The following is a 22,957-nucleotide window of genomic DNA, read 5'->3' on the forward strand; positions in this document are numbered from 1 at the left end:
GCTATGATTTTGAAGATGTTTTTTCTCCCACCAGCAGATAGCGTATTTCGAAAGCGAAAGTACTTAATTAATGCGAATACAAATGCAAAAGAGAAGCAAGTACGCCAATGTATATCATGTTACAATGTATAGCAAGCTAACTTTTATGGTTGTATGTTTGTTGAGTTAACTAGCATGCTAGCTGCACTGTTTACATGCCTGTATTAGTTCCAATGACAACTAGCTAATAGTTTCCTTGTATTTCAACACATAGCAAGTTAGTTTGTTCACATTGCTTTAGTTAAGACCGTACAATGACCGGTGCCTCCACTTTCAAGTAATTGCTGGTCTAAGTGATGTTCAGATTGACCGGTCTGTATAGTATAGTACGCAGGGCAGTCTGCAATGGCACAGAGGACATGGTGAAAGGCAAATTCTTCTACGCTGTGAGGAAAGGATTAAAACCTGGAGTTTACCAAACTTGGTGAGTTGTGGTGTAGTTGGCTAGCTAGCTAGTTACAGCTGTAGTGTGTCTTAAAACACATTGACATTTATATTATAATTTCTATTCATTGAATTACAGTGGGGAGAACAAGTATTTGATACACTGCCGATTTTCCTACTTACAAAGCATGTAGAGGTCTGTAATTGTTATCATAGGTACACTTCAACTGTGAGAGACGGAATCTAAAACAAAAATCCAGAAAATCACATTGTATGATTTTTAAGTAATTAATTTGCATTGTATTGCATGACATAAGTATTTGATACATCGGAAAAGCAGAACTTAATATTTGGTAGAGAAACCTTTGTTTGCAATTACAGAGATCATACGTTTCCTGTAGGTCTTGACCAGGTTTGCACACACTGCAGCAGGGATATTGGCCCACTCCTCCATACAAACCTTCTCCAGATCCTTCAGGTTTCGGGGCTGTCGCTGGGCAATACAGACTTTCAGCTCCCTCCAAAGATTTTCTATTGGGTTCAGGTCTGGAGACTGGCTAGGCCACTCCAGGACCTTGAGATGTTTCTTACGGAGCCACTCCTTAGTTGCCCTGGCTGTGTGTTTCAGGAAGACCCAGCCACAACCCATCTTCAATGCTCTTACTGAGGGAAGGAGGTTGTTGGCCAAGATCTCGCGATACATGGCCCCATCCATCCTCCCCTCAATACGGTGCAGTCGTCCTGTCCCCTTTGCAGAAAAGCATCCCCAAAGAAGGATGTTTCCACCTCCATGCTTCACGGTTGGGATGGTGCTCTTGGGGTTGTACTCATCCTTCTTCCTCCAAACACGGCGAGTGGAGTTTAGACCAAAAAGCTCTATTTTTGTCTCATCAGACCACATGACCTTCTCCCATTCCTCCTCTGGATCATCCAGATGGTCATTGGCAAACTTCAGACGGGCCTGGACATGCGCTGGCTTGAGCAGGGGGACCTTGTGTGCACTGCAGGATTTTAATCCATGACAGCGTAGTGTGTTACTAATGGTTTTCTTTGAGACTGTGGTCCCAGCTCTCTTCAGGTCATTGACCAGGTCCTGCCGTGTAGTTCTGGGCTGATCCCTCACCTTCCTCATGATCATTGATGCCCCACGAGGTGAGATCTTGCATGGAACCCCAGACCGAGGGTGATTGACCGTCATCTTGAACTTCTTCCATTTTCTAATAATTGCGCCAACAGTTGTTGCCTTCTCACCAAGCTGCTTGCCTATTGTCCTGTAGCCCATCCCAGCCCTGTGCAGGTCTACAATTTTATCCCTGATGTCCGTACACAGCTCTCTGGCCTTGGCCATTGTGGAGAGGTTGGAGTCTGTTTGATTGAGTGTGTGGACAGGTGTCTTTTATACAGGTAACGAGTTCAAACAGGTGCAGTTAATACAGGTAATGAGTGGAGAACAGGAGGGCTTCTTCAAGAAAAACTAACAGGTCTGTGAGAGCTGGAATTCTTACTGGTTGGTAGGTGATCAAATACTTATGTCATGCAATAAAATGCAAATTAATTACTTAAAAATCATACAATGTGATTTTCTGGATTTTTGTTTTAGATTCCGTCTCTCACAGTTGAAGTGTACCTATGATAAAAATTACAGACCTCTACATGCTTTGTAAGTAGGAAAACCTGCAAAATCGGCAGTGTATCAAATACTTGTTCTCCCCACTGTATATGTGTTTCCTTTTTCAGGGATGAATGTAAGAGCCAAGTTGACAAGTTCCCATATGCCAGCTACAAGAAGTTTGCAGCAGAAAAGGATGCCTGGGCATTCGTCAGAAGCGTAGCAACGTCGATAACTCCAGACGTAAAAGAGGGTAGATACAGTAGATGGCTATGTTCTTTCTCTATAGGTCACTCTACTTGTGAAATGGCAATACAATGGGTGCTGATGTTACTCGCTCTAGGAATGGGCAGCCCATCTAATCATTAGACAACTAGTGCACCGTTCGGGCACAGCATAATCAGACTTGCACTCAGACCACAATATTATATTTTAGGAGCCAGCTATGAGGCAACACTCCCTAGAAGAGCACCGGAGGCCATTGAGTATATACCCATTTGTCAGAAGCGGCACTATTGTCACATAGACGAGGAGGGGGTGTCCCCTGCCAAACGAGCCAAACCGAGTCAAGACAGCAGCTCATCTTCAAAAAGCTCTGATGGATTCACCTACATTGGTAATTACAGACATTCTCAATGTGTTGTTAATGTTGCAGATTAAAATGGTTAGTGTTTATGTTTTTGGGGTGAATAATCAGTGTTTTCTGTTCCTCCAGGTGATGCAGTGGTGGTGTACACAGATGGTTGCTGTTCAGGCAATGGGAAGGCCGGGGCCCGAGCTGGCATCGGAGTGTACTGGGGACGTGACCATCCTCTGTGAGTTGATTCAGGCCTGTAGTAAATTATACTTCAAGAGAGCTTGACACAATAGAGTCCAGAAGTTTTCATGTTGACTGTCTTTACTGTAGGAATGTAGCTGAACCACTGGATGGAAGACAGACCAACCAGAGAGCCGAATTACAGGCAAGTACTGTGTTAGTGTCATATTTGCTTTAATTGTGAACTCTAAAGCAGTGTTATTATTTTAGGCTCATTGAATTGCCACAGTTCCCTTTTGGATTGTAACCCCACATAGATGTAATCTCACGTTTTGCTTCTAAATGACAGGCAGCATGTAAAGCCTTGGAGCAGGCCAAAGAGATGAACATCAAGAAGTTGGTGCTCTATACAGACAGCAAGTTCACAATAAACGGTACATATGTGCTGCTTAAAACACTCAACCAACACTATCAGCAAGGGCATGTGATGCTGCAGGCATGATGCAGAAGCTAATATTACTAGCTAGGCCTACTGTGACCATTGGATGAGAAATCCAAAGGTCCCTCCTCTCTGACCTTCTCTTCCAATGGGTTTTGAGAAGGAGGCGAGAGGACGCGAGGAGTATGCAATTAAGAAAAGGCATATGTCGGTGTTGTTTCCTTCAGGTGTCACCAGCTGGGTGAAGAACTGGAAGCTGAACAACTGGCGACTCAACTCTGGTGGCCCCGTCATCAACAAAGAGGACTTTGAAAAACTTGACGTGTTGAATGAAGAGCTGGAGGTTGTATGGGTAAGTATCAATGTTGCTCTACATATCTATACATGTTTTCACTTCAGAGATTCAGTACTCAAATGTTTTGGGTTTCAGACTAGAACAGCGGTTCCCAAACTAGGGGTCACAACCCCATGTGGGGTCACCTGATTTGAAGATGGGATGGCAGGAGAAACTCCCAAAAGCCTGGTGAAAAATTTTTAATAATAAAAAAATATATACTTTATCATTATAAAAAAAAATTGTACCCACATCTCAAAAACATTGTTATGTGGTTAACCAAAACATTTTTTTCTTCTAAAAGTTAAAATTCTACTGTGAAGGAGTTGCCTTCAATAAATAGTTCAATACTCTACCAAACATTCTAGTTTCTAGATCTGTCTTCTATGGGATTGTGTTGGTGGATCTCATCCAACTTGAAGGTGCATACACCGCCACATACTGTACTGAAGTGTGAGACCAGTCACGGCCTACCTACATTAAATTCTCTTCATTATTCCTGTTACTTAAAGGAAGAAAATAGCACCACCAACTAACCCTACACCTACAGTACATACCACCATTTCATAAAAATCATATACCCAGGTACTTCTCTGCAGCTGCTACCTACACATTAACAACCCACTACCCCATTCCACTACTTTGACCCTATCTGCTCCTGCACCATGCAAACGACCTGGGAGGACAGGACACCACCCATCAACACACTCAAAACTCTTCTGCAGTAAAATCTCATATACCCAGGTACTTCTCTGCAGCTGCCACCACATCTATTTTCTGTGATTTATGTTCCATTTCTGCGGTACAGTTGATAACCATTGCTATGAACACTCGGAAGTCAACCTTACTGAAGCATAAATCACTCGTTGCCCTATCCATCTGCGCTGACACAAATCTACTAAAAATCCTCTCAGGATCCCTCACCCTTGACCCCTCACCCATCCTCCTCTACTTTATTCACTGCCTCAGAAAATGACACCTTCTGCACTACTCTGACTCTGGCCAATTCAACCTGCCTCTCTCGCACTGGAAACTTCCGATCCACAGCAACATGAGCACCCCTACAGTTGACACACACAACTTTATCCACCGAAACTACACAATCCTCTGTCCCATGCCCTCCTGCACACTTCCCACATCTTGGAATCTCCTTCTTACACACTGCTGCAACATAAACGTTGCACCTCAAACAGCGCAGTGGAGTCTGCACAAAAGCTCTAGCAGGATAACTGATATATCCTTACATGACTTTGTTTGGTAGAGACTCTGACTCAAAAGGACTGACGGTGACTCCTCGGTTTCACCAAAAACCTCTGCCGCACCCACAATAATGTCCAGTTTCTTCGACTTCTTTGAGACTTGTGCTGTACAGTTTATAACTGTGGCAATGAACGCAACAAAATCCACCTTTTTAACACACAGGGAATCTTTTGTCTGGCAGCAAACATTTACTACAGGCTGTGGTGTATCCACTAGCATCACTTGTTTTCTCAATTATTTTCATCGCCTCCGCATAGGGGATTCAATTGACCGCTCTAACTTTTGCCACCTCAATTTCCTTCACCCTTACAGGGCATTCCAGGAACTCAGGATCATGATCCCCACCACAATTACAACACCGTCGTCCTTCTACACACCGTTCTTCAGTATACTCTGTTCGTCTGCACACACTTGAAACATGGCCAAATCCTTTACAATTATTACACTGCAGTGGTTTGTGGACGAAAGCTCTTACAGCGTATCTTACATAACCAAGCTTCACATGCGTAGGTATTTGCTCTTCCTCAAAAAAACAACCGGACCGACAGACTTTCTTATTTCTCTCCATTCACCCAGCAGGTCAGACGCCGGGCACCAACCACACCAGGAATTCTCTTCAGGTATTCAACCTGAACATCCGTCGTCACCCCTGAAATGACTCTTTTGACGGGTGCTCTACTCCGGAGTTCAAAACACAAAACTTCTGTTGTCCGGATTCTTTTGAGGCCCACTGCAATCTTCCTCTGCTCTTCAGAAATACAACTAATCAAAATAAGACCACTCCTGGTCACTCTGACAGACTCCACCTTTCTTAAATATTTTTTTAGCAGACGCTCTTATCCAGAGCGACTTACAGTTAGTCCATACATGATTTTTATTTATTTATTTTTAATGTTTATTTTTATTTTTTTATACCCCCCGTGGGAATCGAACCCACAACCCTGGCGTTGCAAACGCCTTGCTCTACGAACTGAGCTACATCCCCTGCCAGCCATTCCCTCCCCTACCCTAGACGACGCTGTGCCAATTGTGCGCCGCCCCATGGGTCTCCCGGTCGCGGCCGGCTACGACAGAGCCTTTCCATGCACATACTTCACCATTTAACACCTCAAACGGGTTTCCCACATATGCATCCTTACTCAACAAGCTCATCCCAACAAGAAGCGATTCATTATCATGTACACACGTATCCTCCACTCCAATTTGAGACAATTTCATTTTTGTTAAATTTTTAGATACTACTGTTGTCCATTCAGAACATTCGACTTCCCCAAATTTACTCGACGCGCTGCTGAATTCAAACTCAGCATCCACTTCCGCCATCTTCCCGTCAACCTCCAAACCGCTGTCCTCCACACTCATCGTCAAGTGTTTCTTGTTTTCTGTTGGTCCAGCTAATTAAGTGGTTAATTGACACAGGTGTTTCAGCTCAGTAACTAGGTCACCTGCCATGTTAAAATGGTTGTGCCAGAACATTTTGGAGGGGAGGGGGACAAACCACGACAGACGGTTGTGAATCGAGAGGGATTTTTTGAAATTGTTGAAAAACAAACAAAGTTTACTCAGTGTGACGGAGGTTTGGCACGGCCGTGCTGTGAATGGGTCAGAGATGGTAGGAGATAGTGATGGAGAGGAAAGGGAAGCAAGTATGGAACATAGTGGTACAAATAAAGGAGGGAGTAAGAAAGAGAAAAATAAAGCGGGAGAGAAAGGGAGTAGGGGTATGAAGGGGAGAAAAGGAAGTTTGAGGAGAGCAACCTAGCTTCCAACGCTAGCGGAAGTTTGGAGGTAGAAAGTGCAGAGGAAGGGCAAGATAAGACACGAGGAACATGGAGGTGAGGAGGAGCATAAAGTGATTATGAAGTTTAGGGAGGAAGGGGGAGTTGGGGCGATGAGTCCGATAAGGTTGACGGCTGTGATAAAAGAGTTGATTGGGGAAGTTGTTAATGCTAAAGTGTTAAGAGATGGGAGATTGTTGGTGTGCTGTAAGGACATGGCGCAGAGGGAAAAAGCTATCGGAGTGAAGCAAATAGGGAAGTGTAAGGTGGTGTCGAGCAGCTGGTCTGATCAAGCAGGGAAGCAGTGGAGTAAAGGGGTGATAACAGGAGTGCCTGTGAGTGTTCGCACTAAAGAGGTAAGGGACAATTTGAGAGGAGGCGTTCTAGTGAATGTACAAAGATTGCAAGCAACAAGGGGTGGAGATAGAGTAGATAGCACGTCTATTCTGTTACATTTCAAGGACCGGGTACTGCCAAATAAAGTAACAATAGGATATATGAGTTATTATGTGAGGGCTTATGTACCGAAGCCTTTAAGATGTTATAAATGCCAGAGGTTTGGGCATGTGGCAACAGTCTGTAAAGAGAAAAAGAGGTGTGCCAGGTGTGGAGGAGAGCATGAGTATGGGAAGTGTGGAGATGGTGTACAACCAAAGTGCTGCAACTGTGGGGGTGCTCATAGTGTGGCATATAGTGGGTGTGAGGCTATGAAGAAGGCAGTGGAGGTGCAACAAGTGGGAGTGGAGAGAAGGGTGTCATATGCTGAGGCAGTGAGGGTGGTCCAGGAGAGAAGGGTGTCATATGCTGAGGCAGTGAGGGTGGTCCAGGTCCAGGGAGATACAGGTTCAAGGGAGAGATGAGTAGGAGCATCTAGACCGGGGATTACGGGGTAGGTGGGCAGCGATATGGTATACATAGAAAAGAGAAAGCTGGTAACGTTCATAGCAGGAGCTATCAATAGCACTGATAAAGTAGAATCTAAAACGGAGAGGATTAAACTAATAGTGAAAGCTGCTGGGAGACATTTAAGTATGACAGGGTTGACATGGGAAGAGATTCGAGATGACTTCAATCAGCCGACGGTGGAGTCATGTATTACTGGATCTTAGTTCTGGTGGTAGTACTACAATGGAATGCTCGAAGCCTGTTGGCTAATGGGCAGGAATTCAAGCAGTTCATTGTTGATATGCTAGCTAAGCCTGATGTGATTTGTGTGCAGGAAACATGACTCAAACCGAATGTGGAGTTTATCATACAGGGATATAGGCAAAGGTATTGAACAGGAGTACGTGGTGGTGGAGGTGTGTCTGAGAGGAGGGGTGCTAGTGGTAGTGAATTACTATAATCTGTGTCAGATATTGGACATGGAAGTGCTGGAGCGGGTGGAGGGCCAGGAATGAAGTAAGGTAATGTGGTGTGGGCATTTTAACGCCCACAACATGCTTTTGGGTGCGAAACGGATGGATGGAAATGGCCAAGTGATGGAAAATTTGATAGAAAAGAAAGATCTGGTGTGCCTGAATGATGGCAGAGGGACCAGGATTGATGTAGCCACAGGGAAAGAGTCTGCCTTGGACCTCACTCTGGTATCTAATGCGATGGCAGGAATATGTGAGTGGGAGGTATGGGAGGAGTCGACAGTAGGGAGTGATCATTAACCCATTGTATGCACAGTAGGCCGGAGGGAGGAGGAGGTGTTAGTGGATGGAGTAGGCAGGTGGGTGTTTGGAAGGGCAAAGTGGGATCAGTTTCAGGACCTGAGTGAGCAGGTGATGGCTCGGGTGGATATGAGAGGGGATGTAGATAGTATGAATAACTGGGTGAGAACAGCGTTAGTGGGGGCAGCTACTGAGGCTATACCTAAGCAGTCCCATGGTGGACAGAGGAATGTGGGGCAATGGTGAGGATTAGGAACAGGGCATTTAGAGTACTGAAAAGGACGCATAACTTCCAACATCTGATTCAGTATAAGCAGGCCCAGGCCATGGTGAGGAGAACTATCCGTCAGGCAAAGAGGTCATGTTGGCATCGGTTCTGTGACACCATTGGAAGGGCGACACCTGTGGGGGGGATGATTAAGAGGATGAGTGGGATCAGAAGGGAGTGGGATTATCGAGTGGGGAGGATGTGGCAGTAACAGATGAGGAGAAAGCAGAGATGATCGGCAGGTAGCTTAGTGGTTAAGAGCGTTGTGCCAGTAACCGAAAGGTCGCTGGTTGTAATCCCCGAGCCGACTAGGTGTAAAATCTGTCGATGTGCCCTTGAGCAAGGCACTTAACCCTAATTGCTCCTGTAAGTCGTTCTGGATAAGAGCGTCTGCTAAATGAAAAAAAAAAAAGATGGCCAAAGCATTTGTGCATAGCTCTGCAAATCTGTCAGAGGAGGGGCAGAGGGGAGAGAGAGAACACGAGAGAGAGAAGCATCCTGGAGTGCTGGGAAGGAGGGAGGATGTAAATGATGCGTTGAGTGCACCATTTACCAGGGCAGAGGTCAAAAGAGCAATAGGTAAGGATGGGTTAACTTCACCTGAGAAAGATGAGGTGTGCTATGTTATGTTGGCCCATCTTAGTGATGAGGCACTAGATAAGGTATTGGTGTTGTACAACAGAGTGTGGGATGAGGAGAAACTACCAGGCAGTTGGAAGGAGGCAGTAGTGGTACCAATCCGGAAGCCCGGGAAGGATCCAACGAAGCCAATAATCTATCGGCCAATAGCTTTAACATCACATGTATGTAAGATTATGGAACGTATGATTACGAAGAGGCTAACTTACTTCCTGGAGAGCAGAGGGCTAGGAACGCCACATCAGAGTGGGTTCAGGAAGGGTAGGGGAACTATGGATCCAGTGCTCTGCTTAGAAGCAGAGGTCAGGAAGGCTCAGGTGAACAAGGAGACTGTTGTAGCTGTCTTTTTTGATGTGGAGAAGGCATATGATATGATGTGGAAGGAGGGGTTGTTAATCAAGCTTGATATTATGGGGGTAGGAGGAAGAATGTACAACTGGATAAATGATTTCCTGTTTGGAAGGTCTCTCCAGGTGAGGGTGGGGAAGTCTTTATCAGGCAGCTACTTGGTGGATAATGGTACACCGCAGGGGAGCGTGATTAGTCCTCTGTTGTTCTCAATCATGATCAATGATGTTTACTCTCAGGTACAGCTGGATATAGGGAGGTTGTTATTTGCAGATGATGGTGCCTTATGGAAGAGGGGAAGAAATGTGCCTTACATAGTCAGGAAGGTACAGCAAGCAATTGATGAGGTAGAGCGGTGGGCATTAATGTGGGGATTCAGGTTTTCTGTAGAGAAAATTCAAACAATGTTCTTTACCAGGAGGAAGGTGGGAGATGAGGTATGCTCAAGGTTATATGGTAGAAACTTGGAGAGGGTGGGGGCCTTCAGGTTCCTTGGGGTATACTTTGATACTAGGCTGACCTGGGCAGAACATATTGAGAGAGTGGTGGGAAAGTGTAAGAAGGTGCTAAATGTGATGCGCTGTCTGACGGGGAAGTGTGGGGCTGGGTGTTACTCATTGAAGACCATGTATGTTGCATTGATCCAATCTGGAAAGGCTAGATGTCATACAGGGGCAAGGACTCAGAATATGTAGTGGGGTGTTTCGGACATCCCCAGTGGCTACAGGACAGGTGGAGATGGGGGGATATGCCGTTACAGATTAGGAGACAGCAGCTGGCAATGAATTACTGGGTCAACCTACAAGGACATGGGGTGTCTCATCCTGCGAAAGGGATTTTACAGGCATGCTGGGAACATGAGCGAAGACCGAACACGAGCTTTGGGTGGTTGGGTAATACCCAGGCGAAGGAGATGGGACTGTATGGAAGGGAGTTTAGTCCAATGGTAGTTATTCCTGTAAATCCACCATGGCTACTCCCGTCTCCAGTAGTTGATCTAGAAGTGTTGGAGAGACTACAGAAAGATAGGGAGGGGGTTGATCCAGCTGATTTCTTTAAGATATGTCTGGAAACTGTGTATCAGGATTTTGTGGCCATTTACACAGATGGTTCAAAAGATCCAACGACAGGATGTACTGGGTCAGTATTTGTAGTGCAGGAATGTGGGGTGGAAGTCAGGAAACGTATTACAGATCATCTGGCTGTATATACGGCGGAGCTGATGGCCTTTCAGTTGGCCTTGCAGTGGGTGGAGGAAGTTAAGCCAGACAGAGTAGTTATTTGCTCTGACTGTGCAGTGTTAATGAGTCTCCAGTCCTTAAGCTCACGTAGCAGACAAGACATGCTTTATGATGTGCTACAAACCCATGGCAGGATTAAACAGATGGGTATTCAGATAAGATTTACTTGGGTTCCAGCCCATGTGGGGGTGGAGGGGAACGAGGCAGTAGATGAACAGGCTAAACAAGCACTTAGTAGTGGGGATGTTGATGTTGAAGTGTCAATGAGCAAGGCAGAGGCAAAAATACTGATATATACAGTGTTGGTGAAGAGATGGCAGGAGCAGTGGAATAGAAATAATAAGGGAAGGCATTTATTTCAAGTACAGAGGAAAGTCAGGGAGGGGAGGACGGCAGGAAGGGACAGAAGAGAGGAGGCTATTTTTACAAGATTAAGGGTGGGACACAGTCAGTTGAATAAGACATTAAATGTGATAGGAAAGCATCCATCAGGAAAGTGTGATTATTGTCAGGAAATAGACTGTGGAGCATGTATTGCTACAGTGGGGGCAGTATCAGAGGGAAATAGAGAGGATGAGATTTAGTATGAGGGAGAAGGGGATACAGGAAATTAGTTTAAAGAGTATATTGAGTAGAGCGTCATTAGATATAGTCTAAAATATTTTTGTTATCTTTTTTAAGAGAAACGGGGTTGGCAGGTAGGATTTAGTTTATCCCGGTCTCTGGCCCACACTCCAGTACGGTAGGTGGCGGTAATGCACCATAACGTTGGATGCCAACCGCCGATAAACCCCACTGAAGAAGAAGATTTTGGAGGGAAATGTCTTTTAACTATGGTGAGCCACATCAGGTTTAGCTGCCATTTTAGTGTGGTTTTAACTTGCTCTGCTACAGCAGTTTTAAATAAAGTACTTTTGAACAGTTTTTAATCTGTTCTTTTTAAAGCTGTTTAAGTGTTAGAGAAGGCCAGCTCTCATACATCCCTGTAAGGATGAAGGAGGTCACAGTAGCTAGGTCACAGCAGGTCTCCTATGTGGAGGCAGTGAAAATTGCTGAAGGCGTGAGTAGAGAGGAGATGGTAGTGGATGTCCCACAGTTTGCAGTGAATGCCATGCAGGAGAAGGATCCCGACACACTAATAGTGAAGGTGGACTTTGTTGCGTTTTATAGCGCAAGTGATAAATTGCACTAGTCAAACTAATACAAAATCTAAGAAGCTAGACATTGTGAAGGCGGCAAATAGATTTCTGAATCTCCAGGACTTTACAGCCGAAATGTTACAGGGAGTACTGAATGAAGAGGTTCCCCCTCCAAGGTTCCTGAGCCTGTGTAGGGATCTGAATAGACATTTACATCCGACTGAAGGAGTACCGTTTTTCTGTTTGAAATTCAGGGTAGTAGCGTGAATTTGTTTTTTGTTTTTGGTATTTAGTATGAATTTGTTCATCCAAAACATATTTTGTTTTTGGGGTATTTTTTACAGTAGGTGGCGGCAATACACCTTATGAGTGTAGTCTGCCAATAAACTTTGAAGAAAAAGCTCTCTTACATCAACCAATGAGAGTGCCTTAAGTTGGCGGGAAAAGGCTGGCCTACACTTGAGCGCAGTGTTGCCAACTTAGCGACTTTGTCGCTATATTTAGCGAGTTTTCAGACCCCTCTAGCGACACATTTTCAAAAAAGCGACTATCAACAAATCTAGCGACTTTTTCTGGTGTTATTGGAGACTTTTGGAGACTCTGACGTGAAAGCACGTATCGTTCTTACTCTTCTCAACGAGCAGCGGGTGCTTTGTTACCCCGTCCCAAAGCACTCACAGGCGGCCCAGTCCTCGCACAGCAGTCCCTCCCAGCTGCAGTCAGAGCAGGAGATGTTCACCCCTCCGCGTCCAGACTGCAAATGAATCGCGCATGCGGGAAGCCGCCGCTGGCTGATCCCGCCCTGGCTTACATTCAGGGCGAGATGTAAATGGAGGGTGTTTTTTACTCACTTTTTGTCTCTTCCACGACGTTATTCCTCTCTCCTACAGCGTCCATCACAATTACATGCACATGGTCAATTATGCAAATTAGGTGATGACATCATTTAGCGACTTTTAGGACAGCCAGTAGCTACTTTCCTTACTGAGGAGTTGGCAACACTGCTTGAGCGTTGCACTTGGATCTTTCCCATGGTGAATGGCTACTGCCGCTACGCTGCTGCAAAATTGACATTTTTCTGAGTCCATCCTCGGCTAGTTCTTTGGTGGCTAGCACATTAAGTGAGCAGTGGCGTGTATTCATGAACGCCAAGGGAAGCCAGGCTTCCCCACCCAAAAAACCCAAATGTATCTTTCGTCTCTGTATTCCATAATTTTACATCAATTCGCAAGAGGCTGAATGTATCTCACAGGAGAAGGCATCCGAGCGAGCGAAACAGTGCCCCTCTTCAAAGGGAAGCCAGCTTGGATTTGTCGCTAAATTAGCCATGGATGGAGATAGGGAGTTGGATGATTCTGATCCAACCATTAATTCATACATTGTTGAAGTTGGCTAGCGAGAAAGCATTTTAGCCAGGTAGCCTAGGACAACAAAAAATAAAAGCGTGTACTCTATGACAGAGTAATAGACTGTTTCGTCAGCATGAAAGAGAGGAGGATGGCATTGGTGTTTCTCTACAAGTAGGGTGAGTCAACATGTTTTTCTACTTGCACAAACACGCACGCGCACACACACACATACAGTTGAAGTCGGAAGTTAACAAACACTAAGGTTGGAGTCACTAAAACTTGTTTTTCAACCACTCCACAAATTTCTTGTTAACAAACTGTAGTTTTGGCAAGTCGGTTAGACATTTACATTTACATTTTAGTCATTTAGCAGACAATCTTATCCAGAGCGACTTACAGTTAGTGAGTGCATGCATTTTCATACTGGCCCCCCGTGGGAAACTAACCCACAACCCTGGCGGTGCAAACGCCATGCTCTACCAACTGAGCTACACGGGGCCCTACTTTGTGCATGACACAAGTAATTTTTCCAACAATTGTTTACAGACAGATTATTTCACTTATAATTCACTGTATCACAATTCCAGTGGGTCAGAAGTTTACATACACTAAGTTGACTGTGCCTTTAAACAGCTTGGAAAATTCCAGAAAATGATGTCATGGCTTTAGAAGCTTCTGATACATTTCTGATATCAAAGTTGGGGTGTGGCCTAAAAAAGTTTGGGAACCCCTGGACTAGAACGTTCAATCATGGATGATGCACAACTGAAATTACTAACAGTCCCCTTTTGCCTCTGACTCTCTTCTCTCTCTTCTTTCTCCAGTTGCACATCCCAGGCCATGCTGGGTACCTAGGAAACGAGGAGGCCGACAGGCTGTCCAGAGAGGGAGCAGCGAAACACTTAGATTAGCCAAACGGAGGTTATTGAACAGCCCATTGAACATTTTTGTTTCTATTAAATAAAGTCTAAGATGCATCCTGTTTGACATCTTTATGGTTGTTTCTAAATTAAGTAATTAATTCAGTTTTTGCTTGTACCATATGAGCATTTCTTTAATATTGCAAAATCATTCCATTCTGATAGTATATTTAAGCAATAAGGCCAGAGGGGGTGTGGTATATGGCCAATATACCACGGCTAAGGACTGTTCTTAAGCACGACGCAACGCGGAGTGCCTGGATACAGCTGTTAGTCATGGTATATTGGCCATATACCACAAAACCCTGAGATGCCTTATTGCTATTACAAACAGGTTACCAACATAATTAGAGCAGTAAAAATAAATGTTTTTTCATACCCGTGGTATACGATCTGATATACCACGGCTGTCAGCCAATCAGCATTTAAGGCTGTTTATAATCACAGATAAAACAGTTCTGTAACCACTCAGTGTAATGTACACTTTAGACAGTAGATGGAGCTCTAGCTCATCAAAACAAATCCAATACCTCGGAATTGAACTGGCTTTCTGAATCACATTCCATACTAGGCTACTCTGTGGAACGAGGGTTCCTGACATATAATCCATAGAAATCCATCCTCTATGTGAGACATGCTGCATGCTATAAGATAATGACTACTCATTATGACATTTGTGTGTGTGATCTAAGGATTATTGGTCTTGCTCAAAAGCCCATAATCTATTACTAGGACTAGTGGTCACATTAACGTTTCCCTCTTCTAAAAGAAAAACACACCCTTCAAAGATAATCTATTCATGTATGCTCTGACATGAACAGATCTTGGTGATATTCTCTATGACTAGTTGGTGCACAATTTCATCTTCTCCACTTTACTCAGTCTGCTTTTGGCAGATACTACTTAGTCTTCAGTACAGTGGGGGGGAAAAGTATTTGATCCCCTGCTGATTTTGTACGTTTGCCCACTGACAAAGAAATGATCAGTCTATAATTTTAATGGTAGGTTTATTTGAACAGTGAGAGACAGAATAACAACAAAGAAATCCAGAAAAACAAATGTAATTTTTTTTATAAATTTACTTGCATTTTAAAGAGGGAAATAAGTATTTGACCCCCTCTCAATCAGAAAGATTTCTGGCTCCCAGGTGTCTTTTATACAGGTAACGAGCTGAGATTAGGAGCACAATCTTAAAGGGAGTGCTCCTAATCTCAGCTTGTTACCTGTATAAAAGACACCTGTCCACAGAAGCAATCAATCAATCAGATTCCAAACTCTCTACCATGGCCAAGACCAAAGAGCTCTCCAAGGATGTCAGGGACAAGATTGTAGACCTACACAAGGCTGGAATGGGCTACAAGACCATCACCAAGCAGCTTGGAGAGACGGTGACAACAGTTGGTGCGATTATTCTCAAATGGAAGAATCACAAAATAACTGTCAATCTCCCTCGGCCTGGGGCTCCATGCAAGATCTCACCTTATGGAGTTGCAATGATCATGAGAACGGTGAGGAATCAGCCCAGAACTACGCAGGAGGATCTTGTCAATGATCTCAAGGCAGCTGGGACCATTGTCACCAAGAAAACAATTGGTAACACTCTACGCCGTGAATGACTGAAGTCCTGCAGCGCCCGCAAGGTCCCCCTGCTCAAGAAAGCACATATACAGGCCCGTCTGAAGTTTGCCAATGAACATCTGAATGATTCAGAGGAGAACTGGGTGAAAGTGTTGTGGTCAGATGAGACCAAAATCGAGCTCTTTGGCATCAACTCAACTCGCCGTGTTTGGAGGAGGAGGAATGCTGCCTATGACCCCAAGAACACCATCCCCACCGTCAAACATGGAGGTGGAAACATTATGCTTTGGGGGTGTGTTCTGCTAAGGGGACAGGACAACTTCACAGCATCAAAGGGACGATGGACGGGGCCATGTTCCGTCAAATCTTGGGTGAGAACCTCCTTCCCTCAGCCAGGGCATTGAAAATGGGTCGTGGATAGGTATTCCAGCATGACAATGACCCAAAACACACGGCCAAGGCAACAAAGGAGTGGCTCAAGAAGAAACACATTAAGGTCCTGGAGTGGCCTAGCCAGTCTCCAGACCTTAATCCCATAGAAAATCTGTGGAGGGAGCTGAAGGTTTGAGTTGCCAAATGTCAGCCTCGAAACCTTAATGACTTGGAGAAGATCTGCAAAGAGGAGTGGGACAAAATCCCTCCTGAGATGTGTGCCAACCTGGTGGCCAACTACAAGAAACGTCTGACCTCTGTGATTGCCAACAAGGGTTTTGCCACTAAGTACTAAGTCATGTTTTGCAGAGGGGTCAAATACTTATTTCCCTCATTAAAATGCAAATCAATTTATAAAATTTTTGACATGTGTTTTTCTGGATGTTTTAGTTGTTATTCTGTCTCTCACTGTTCAAATAAACCTACCATTAAAATTATAGACTGATCATGTCTTTGTCAGTGGGCAAACGTACAAATTCAGCAGGGGATCAAATACTTTTTTCCCCTCACTGTACGTGTCTCATCCATTCAGTAAGCTGCTGTCTAGACAGTGGACCTATGCGTGTGTGAGGAAAAATAATGACAGCTCTAGCTGAGAGAGAGATCTCCAGATAGCCTTTCCCTTCTATGAGGCTGTTGACCAGAGCACCAGAATGAGTGTGTCTGTCTCTGACCTGGCTGGCCTCTCCACAGCGCGCTCTCGGCTTGTCTGGAGATGTGAAGCCCTGTCTGGGGCTGGGTGTTGGAGATACTGCGGCTGCAGTCGGAGGTCAATGTGAGACGGCGTGGAGAGGAGTCATGACGCTTCACCCCATCAGACTGAAGCTCGTTAGGGCTTCGTCTCAACACATTTGCCCCATCAGCAAATATGCTGCTCAGGCATTCATCTGTTTGACACCCCCTCTTCTATTTGGCTCTTGTGGCTAACTAGCTGTTGTCTCCTAGTTGTTAGTTTCGCTTGCCAGACTCTGGGTGGGTCAGAGTCACGGCGAATGTCAGAAGAGACTTCCGCGTTGGTGACTTTTAAGAGCACTGGGTGTTGTCTGCATGAGTAACTCACAATAAAATCTAGATATTATATCAGGGTGTTGACTGCCACAGGGAAAGATATTGTAAAATGGCAAAGCCCTAAGGTTTTCCAGATAATCCATTAAAAATCTGTTCTTGTTTTTGGTATAATATTGAGTTCTCTGTGTGTGGCTTTAGGAGACATTTCTAATGCTATTTATCGATGTGAGATGCAGGGGGAGGAGGAGTAGACTGAATCCTGAGTCCTAGTCATTACCCCACATCTGGTGCCGACGCAGTTCAGAGACTGTCGGCAGCTGACTCTTGTCATGTGCATTAGAAGATGTGTGAAGAATGATTCTCTCCTAACGAATCTAGCGATCATGTGTGTTATGGTGGCGACGGTGGGCCCTCTGTGCTGGGAAACATCAAGGAAAGCCACTCTTGGTGAAAGGCAGAGGGAGTCACAATCAAACATCGTGGCAGCCTCCTCTGTGGAGCAAAGCGGCACCTCGGAACAGAACTGACATCTGTTTCCATGACAGCTGTCTGGATCAGCTTAACTAACTCCTGCCTTAGAACTAATGCAACCGTTTGATTTCGCAGTGAAAAGAAAGACATTCTGTCTGCAGTATTGTTTGGTTTCCACGAATCGAGAGGTAGTCGAACAACAAGTTCGTTTTTATCATCTCAGCGGGGTGAGCTAATGTCTTTCAACCTGCTGTCGTCATTGGACATTAATTGGAGGAGGGGAAATAAAGGAGAAACAGGAAGGGAACAGGAGGTAAACAATGTTGAGATAGAGATTCTTCATCAGCAGGAGAAGAAACGGAAAGAGAGAAGAAAATAATATGGACATGCAAAGAAGCTTGAAGCTAAAGTCATTCAAAAGTATGAGCAGATGAATCTCACTACCCACTGTGCCACAGGAGGTTACTTCATCAGCCTCATTAGTATCTCTCTGTCCCTCTCCCTCTCTTGCTGTCGCTCTCTCTTTACTGGCATTCAATCTCTCCCACCCTCCCTCTGTTTCTGTCTCCTTGCCTCTCATGCTGTCTCTCTCTATCCCCGTCCCTCAGCAACCAACTCCTCTCCTCCTCCTCCCCCTCCCCTTCTTACCTCCATCCCCTCCTCCTCCCACACATCTTCCTACAGTCCTCCTTCCTCTCTCCTCCTCCCACTCTCTTCCTCCTCCTCCTCCCCTCTGTCTGGTGAGGGTCGGGCAGAACTGGCAGCCAGGCATCCAGGCCCAGTCTTGGCATGGTGCCCCTGGAGTAGAGCCTGTGAGGCTGGAGTACTGTAGGCAGTAGCCAGGCCCAGTGTGGGCACCTCAGAGCCTGACAGCTCACTCCCAGAGACATGCACCACTGGCAGAGGCTGGCAGAGGGGGATGGGCAGCGCCAGCCTGCTATCTGCATGTGAGCCATACCAGCAGAGGGGGCATGACAAGGTGAGAGGCTGGCACTGCGGTACTCTGCAGCTCCTCCTCTCCTCAAGGCTGCCACCAGACCACCCCCTCCCTCCCCAGAACACACCTGCTTAGGAAGAGGAACACTCTCCTAACTCATCCTGTAGCTTGTCAAAAATTGCAGGTATCAGATGGGGTTTTGTGTCCATCTGAGAATAGCAGACAGGTGGTTTAGCCTAGTTTCTTACTCACTGTAGATTAGACTTACTGATCAATTACAACAAGTCTTCACTTTCTACCATCTAATTACACAAGATCCATAAAAACGAACAGGGTTCAGTTGATAAAATGTCTCTCCGTAAACCGATGTTTGTGGGTCCTCATCAAGACAATATTTGGAGACTGAACACTGTGGTCATGGATTTTGAATTCTATGAGCATGTTAGCTCTATTGTTTAGCTGAGAGGCAGGGTTTTCTCCACTCGAGCTAGGAAAACCCCACACTGGTAAACTGTCAGTGTTTGTCTTAGTAACGGTGTTCATACCATAGCTTGATGAGGAGTATGAGAGGAAGGCATTTGCTTGTGCCAGCAAAGAGGCATTTTTAAGTATCTCTTCTCCACAGAGGCTGCTTGGGATGAAAAGCTCCAGTGTGTGCCTGTGGAAAGAGATAGAACAGCGTTGAAGTTTTACTGTCCCCTGCTGGCTTGTATAAAAACATCTATACAGACACGCCGCAGTAAGAAGTTACTATTGTGAGAGTATTATGTCTGAGTTTTACCTGGACACAGTCTAGCATAGCAAGGCAGCCACGTTTGGTCTAGAATTGTCAAAGTCATAGTAATTACTCTCATCACAGATAGATGACACATTGTGAACAGGAGTTTCTTTGTAATGTTCGGGTCTGAGGCAGTTGGACTGGCAAGGTTGCTGAAACATTAGAACATTGGGATCAGTGCTTTGTGCAGAATGTGTAAATGGACTTCAGGGTAAAAAAATAACATTTCTTTAGAGATAAAGGGGCAGGGCAGTTACGTGATTTTCCTTTTTTTAATGATATTTCCACACTATGATGTCGAAATAACACAGAAATTGTGAAAATGATGATAATGCCCTTTTTATATAAGAGCTGTTTGAAAAAAATGCCTGGAATTTCAGCATTTCAGGTGGGATGAAACTTTTGGCCCACATCATGATGTCACAATACGATCTGATTATAATAGACCAATGACTGTTCATCTGGGTAGGGGGTGGGCTCTAGACCATCCTATCAGCCAATCAGGGCTGTGTATGTAAATATCTTAAAATTTGTTTCCTAACGCCCACACGAGCAATTCAAGGGCCAAAGGATGCTCAGGGAAATAAATGATACAAAATATTAAATAAACACACACAGTGATTTATTAGACAAACAGTGATGATTTAAAAATATTTTTTATAAAGACTGCATAGGGTCTTTAATATTGAATGGTAAAGGTTTAGTTCAGCTTATTATTTTCCTTTTGTTGGATTATATTGTTGAATCAGAGAGAAAGATAGCATTATGATATGTTATGTGACTATCAAATGCAACCTTCATGTTGCCTTGGAGATATCTTGTACTGCCAGCATGCAACTGCGTCAATGAAACTGTGTTTGAACCAATCTCGTCTTTCTCTCTGATTATGCCATAAACAACATTATTTCTACAACATCATCTTATAGTGCCTGTTGCAGTTTTAATAGGTGTGTTGATCATATGTCCTCAGGAGAACATACATCAAGTGCAACAGTAGGGCACTAATGACAATGAGCTGTGCTCCTGTCTGGCATGGAATGTCTTTGTCATGTCTGGGAAGAGCCATCTATCTGCGGACCAGCTGATAGTATGTCTGCCAGCCCCCTCTCCTCCTATACTGTACCCTTCACCGTGGTCCTGCAGGTTTCAGCACTCCTTCCAGAGAACCAAACAGGGGGAGTATTAGCCGTTCAGGGTAATACAAAAGAGAGAGAGAAGGAGAAAAAAGAGAGAGAGAGGATGTGAGGGGGAGGGGGGTGGGGGGACAAATGGTCCCATTAAAGCCAGCAGCTGCTTGCTCGTCTGCGCTCGAGCCGGTCCAGTTGGCCCTGCCGTCCCGTAATGATGCCAAGGTCAGGCGGGCCGCGAGCCGCTGCAGTGCCATCCATCACCCGCCAGGGCTCTAATTATCCTGCAGATCCCTAACCAAGCGTGAGATGTCATTACGCAGATGGGAGCTCCTCTCGCTCTCTCTCGCTCTCTCTCTGGCCGTGTGTGTGTGTGTGTGTGTGGGGGGGGGGGGTCAGGGTTGTGTGTGACAGGAGGAGGAGGACAGGGCTGTCACCCAGCTCTCGGTACATCCAGTGGCTCTGAATGTCATTAGACGAGGCAATGTAGCTCGAAAAAGCAAAACAAAAAGCTACAGCTCTCAGAACAGATTCAATATGTCTGTATTGCACTACTCCACAAAGCTGATGCTTAGCCAGACCAGCAGAGCATCAACATGATTGTAGCACAACCCCAGGTCCATAATCCTAGTATTTTCCCCTCCGTATCTCATGGCACCGTTTATTCTTCTCAGTACCAGAAAGAAAACACCCCAAAAAACAATTTGTTGCTGTGAAAACATTGCATTGAATAAGTCTGAAAAATCTGCGTTATGCTTCTCTCCCCACCACAGTCACTAAAGAAATATATTTAATTGCCGCTATCTGCTTTTGAACCTAGGTTACCCTCACGCTCCAGGCTTTCCCTGAGCAGCACCTAGAGCACATCTTTAATCGTAATGAGAGGGGAATTCAGGGAAGAAACTGCGGGGTGCAGGAACCCAACTGAGAAGAACTGTGTTGAGGGGAAGGGGGGGGAGGGGGGGTGAGAGGAAGGAGAGAGGAGATGGAGAAGACAGACTGAGGGAAAGATGTGAGAGACAGATGTGAGAGAGAGAGGGAAATGAGTGAGGCACTGAAAAAGAGAGGGGCAAGAAGAAGTGAGAAGAAATCGGAGCGACGCTTGGAAAACCTGAGAGGAAGTAGATGAGAAAAGAACAGAGAGAATAGAATAAGAGGAGCAAGAAAGCAGAGAGCAGGAATGAGTGACGCAAAGAGAAAAGGAGGAGAGGGAGGATGAAATGAATGCCGGGAGAGGAGAGAGAGGTGTCCTCTAAGACAAGCAGAGGTGAGAAGAGAGACTTGTGCGAGAGGGAATGTTTGAGGAGGGTGAGGAGACAGTAGGTCATAGGAGAGGGTAGGTCACAGGAGGTAGAGACTGTGGAGAGAGGTGTTGATAGGGGGTTGTTGATAGGAGAGGAGAGGGCTGTTTGTCATATTATTGGCTGCAACAGTACTCACCTCTCCCGTATTCACTGTAGTGGACTCCCGAGTGGCGCAGTGGTCTAAGGCACTGCATCGCAGTGCTAGCTGTGCCACTAGAGATCCTGGTTCGAATCCAGGCTCTGTCGTAGCCGGCCGCGACCGGGAGCCCCAGCGTCGTCCAGGGTAGGGGAGGGAATGGCCGGCAGGGATGTAGCTCAGTTGGTAGAGCATGGCGTTTGCAATGCCAGGGTTGTGGGTTCGATTCCCACGGGGGGCCAGTATAAAAAAATAATTCAAAAAATAGATAATGTAAGTCGCTCTGGATAAGAGCGTCTGCTAAATGACAAAACATTTAAAATGTAGTGTTGGACAGACATGGGGGTTGTTCCATAGTGCCCCCTGCCTGATAATCCAGTCTATGGCATGCAACACCCATTTCTATGAGATGTTATTGGGATTCAGTGAGAGCCTCAGCGCTCGCTCTCTCACACACACAGAGAGAGACACCCCCCCCCACACACACACCCTTTCCGCACACACACACACGTTCGTTCTCAATCTGGGGTGTTAAAATGTTGGTCTCCCAGCAATACAGCACGCCCAGACAGTAAGAGAGAGAGTATTTTTTTTACTAAGCTATATGGAATTGTTTTAAGAAAGTCATACCAAGGATCCTTTTGCTATTTGATTTAGAATTTTAAGACACTTTAAATGAACAAATAAATTGTGCCTTAATCCTATTATCCCATACAAACACATTGAATAACATATTCACTATATGGAACAACAGATAGTCCCCCAAAACAATCTAAAGGAAGTTTGTTCTGAAGTGTCTGTCCTATATCTGAGAGGTATAAGCAAGATTGGTCCCATGTTTCATGAGCTGAAATAAAAGATCCCAGAAATGTTCCATAGGCACAAAAAGCTTATTTCTCTCACATTTTGTGCAGAAATTTGTTTACATCCCTGTTAGTGAGCATTTCTGCTTTGCCAATATCATCCATCCATCCACCTGACAGGTGTGGAATATCAAGAAGCTGATTAAACAGCATGATAATTA

The 22,957-nt window shown here is 45.1% G+C and overlaps 1 protein-coding gene across 2 annotated transcripts; it reads left to right on the forward strand.

Annotated features, from left to right (window-relative positions):
• The first annotated feature begins 11 nt into the window (after window positions 1-11).
• LOC121552651 (ribonuclease H1) lies at window positions 12-14,226 on the forward strand. 2 transcript variants are annotated; one of them, XM_041865637.1, is made up of 8 exons: window positions 12-463; window positions 2,161-2,285; window positions 2,469-2,648; window positions 2,748-2,847; window positions 2,940-2,994; window positions 3,139-3,223; window positions 3,456-3,580; window positions 3,659-3,763. In XM_041865637.1, exons 1-8 carry the CDS (start codon window positions 336-338, stop codon window positions 3,710-3,712), a joined length of 852 nt encoding a protein of 283 aa, XP_041721571.1. In that variant the 5' UTR covers window positions 12-335; the 3' UTR covers window positions 3,713-3,763. The 2 variants fall into 2 exon arrangements, with proteins under 2 accessions (XP_041721571.1, XP_041721570.1); XM_041865636.2 differs by lacking the exon at window positions 3,659-3,763 and adding an exon at window positions 14,067-14,226 and having other exon boundaries at window positions 16-463.
• The last annotated feature ends 8,731 nt before the right edge of the window (window positions 14,227-22,957 follow it).

The sequence above is a fragment of the Coregonus clupeaformis genome, chromosome 36 (assembly GCF_020615455.1).
Source record: "Coregonus clupeaformis isolate EN_2021a chromosome 36, ASM2061545v1, whole genome shotgun sequence".
NCBI classification, from domain to species: Eukaryota; Metazoa; Chordata; class Actinopteri; order Salmoniformes; family Salmonidae; genus Coregonus; species Coregonus clupeaformis.

What these genes read in the sequence shown, in the direction of transcription:
- LOC121552651 (XM_041865636.2), top strand. Translation starts at nt 336, where the DNA reads ATGTTCAGATTGACCGGTCTGTATAGTATAGTACGCAGGGCAGTCTGC. An exon ending in TGATGGATTCACCTACATTG is followed by an intron (nt 2,649 to 2,747) that starts GTAATTACAGAC and finishes CTGTTCCTCCAG; the next exon opens with GTGATGCAGTGGTGGTGTAC. An exon ending in TGGGGACGTGACCATCCTCT is followed by an intron (nt 2,848 to 2,939) that starts GTGAGTTGATTC and finishes TCTTTACTGTAG; the next exon opens with GAATGTAGCTGAACCACTGG.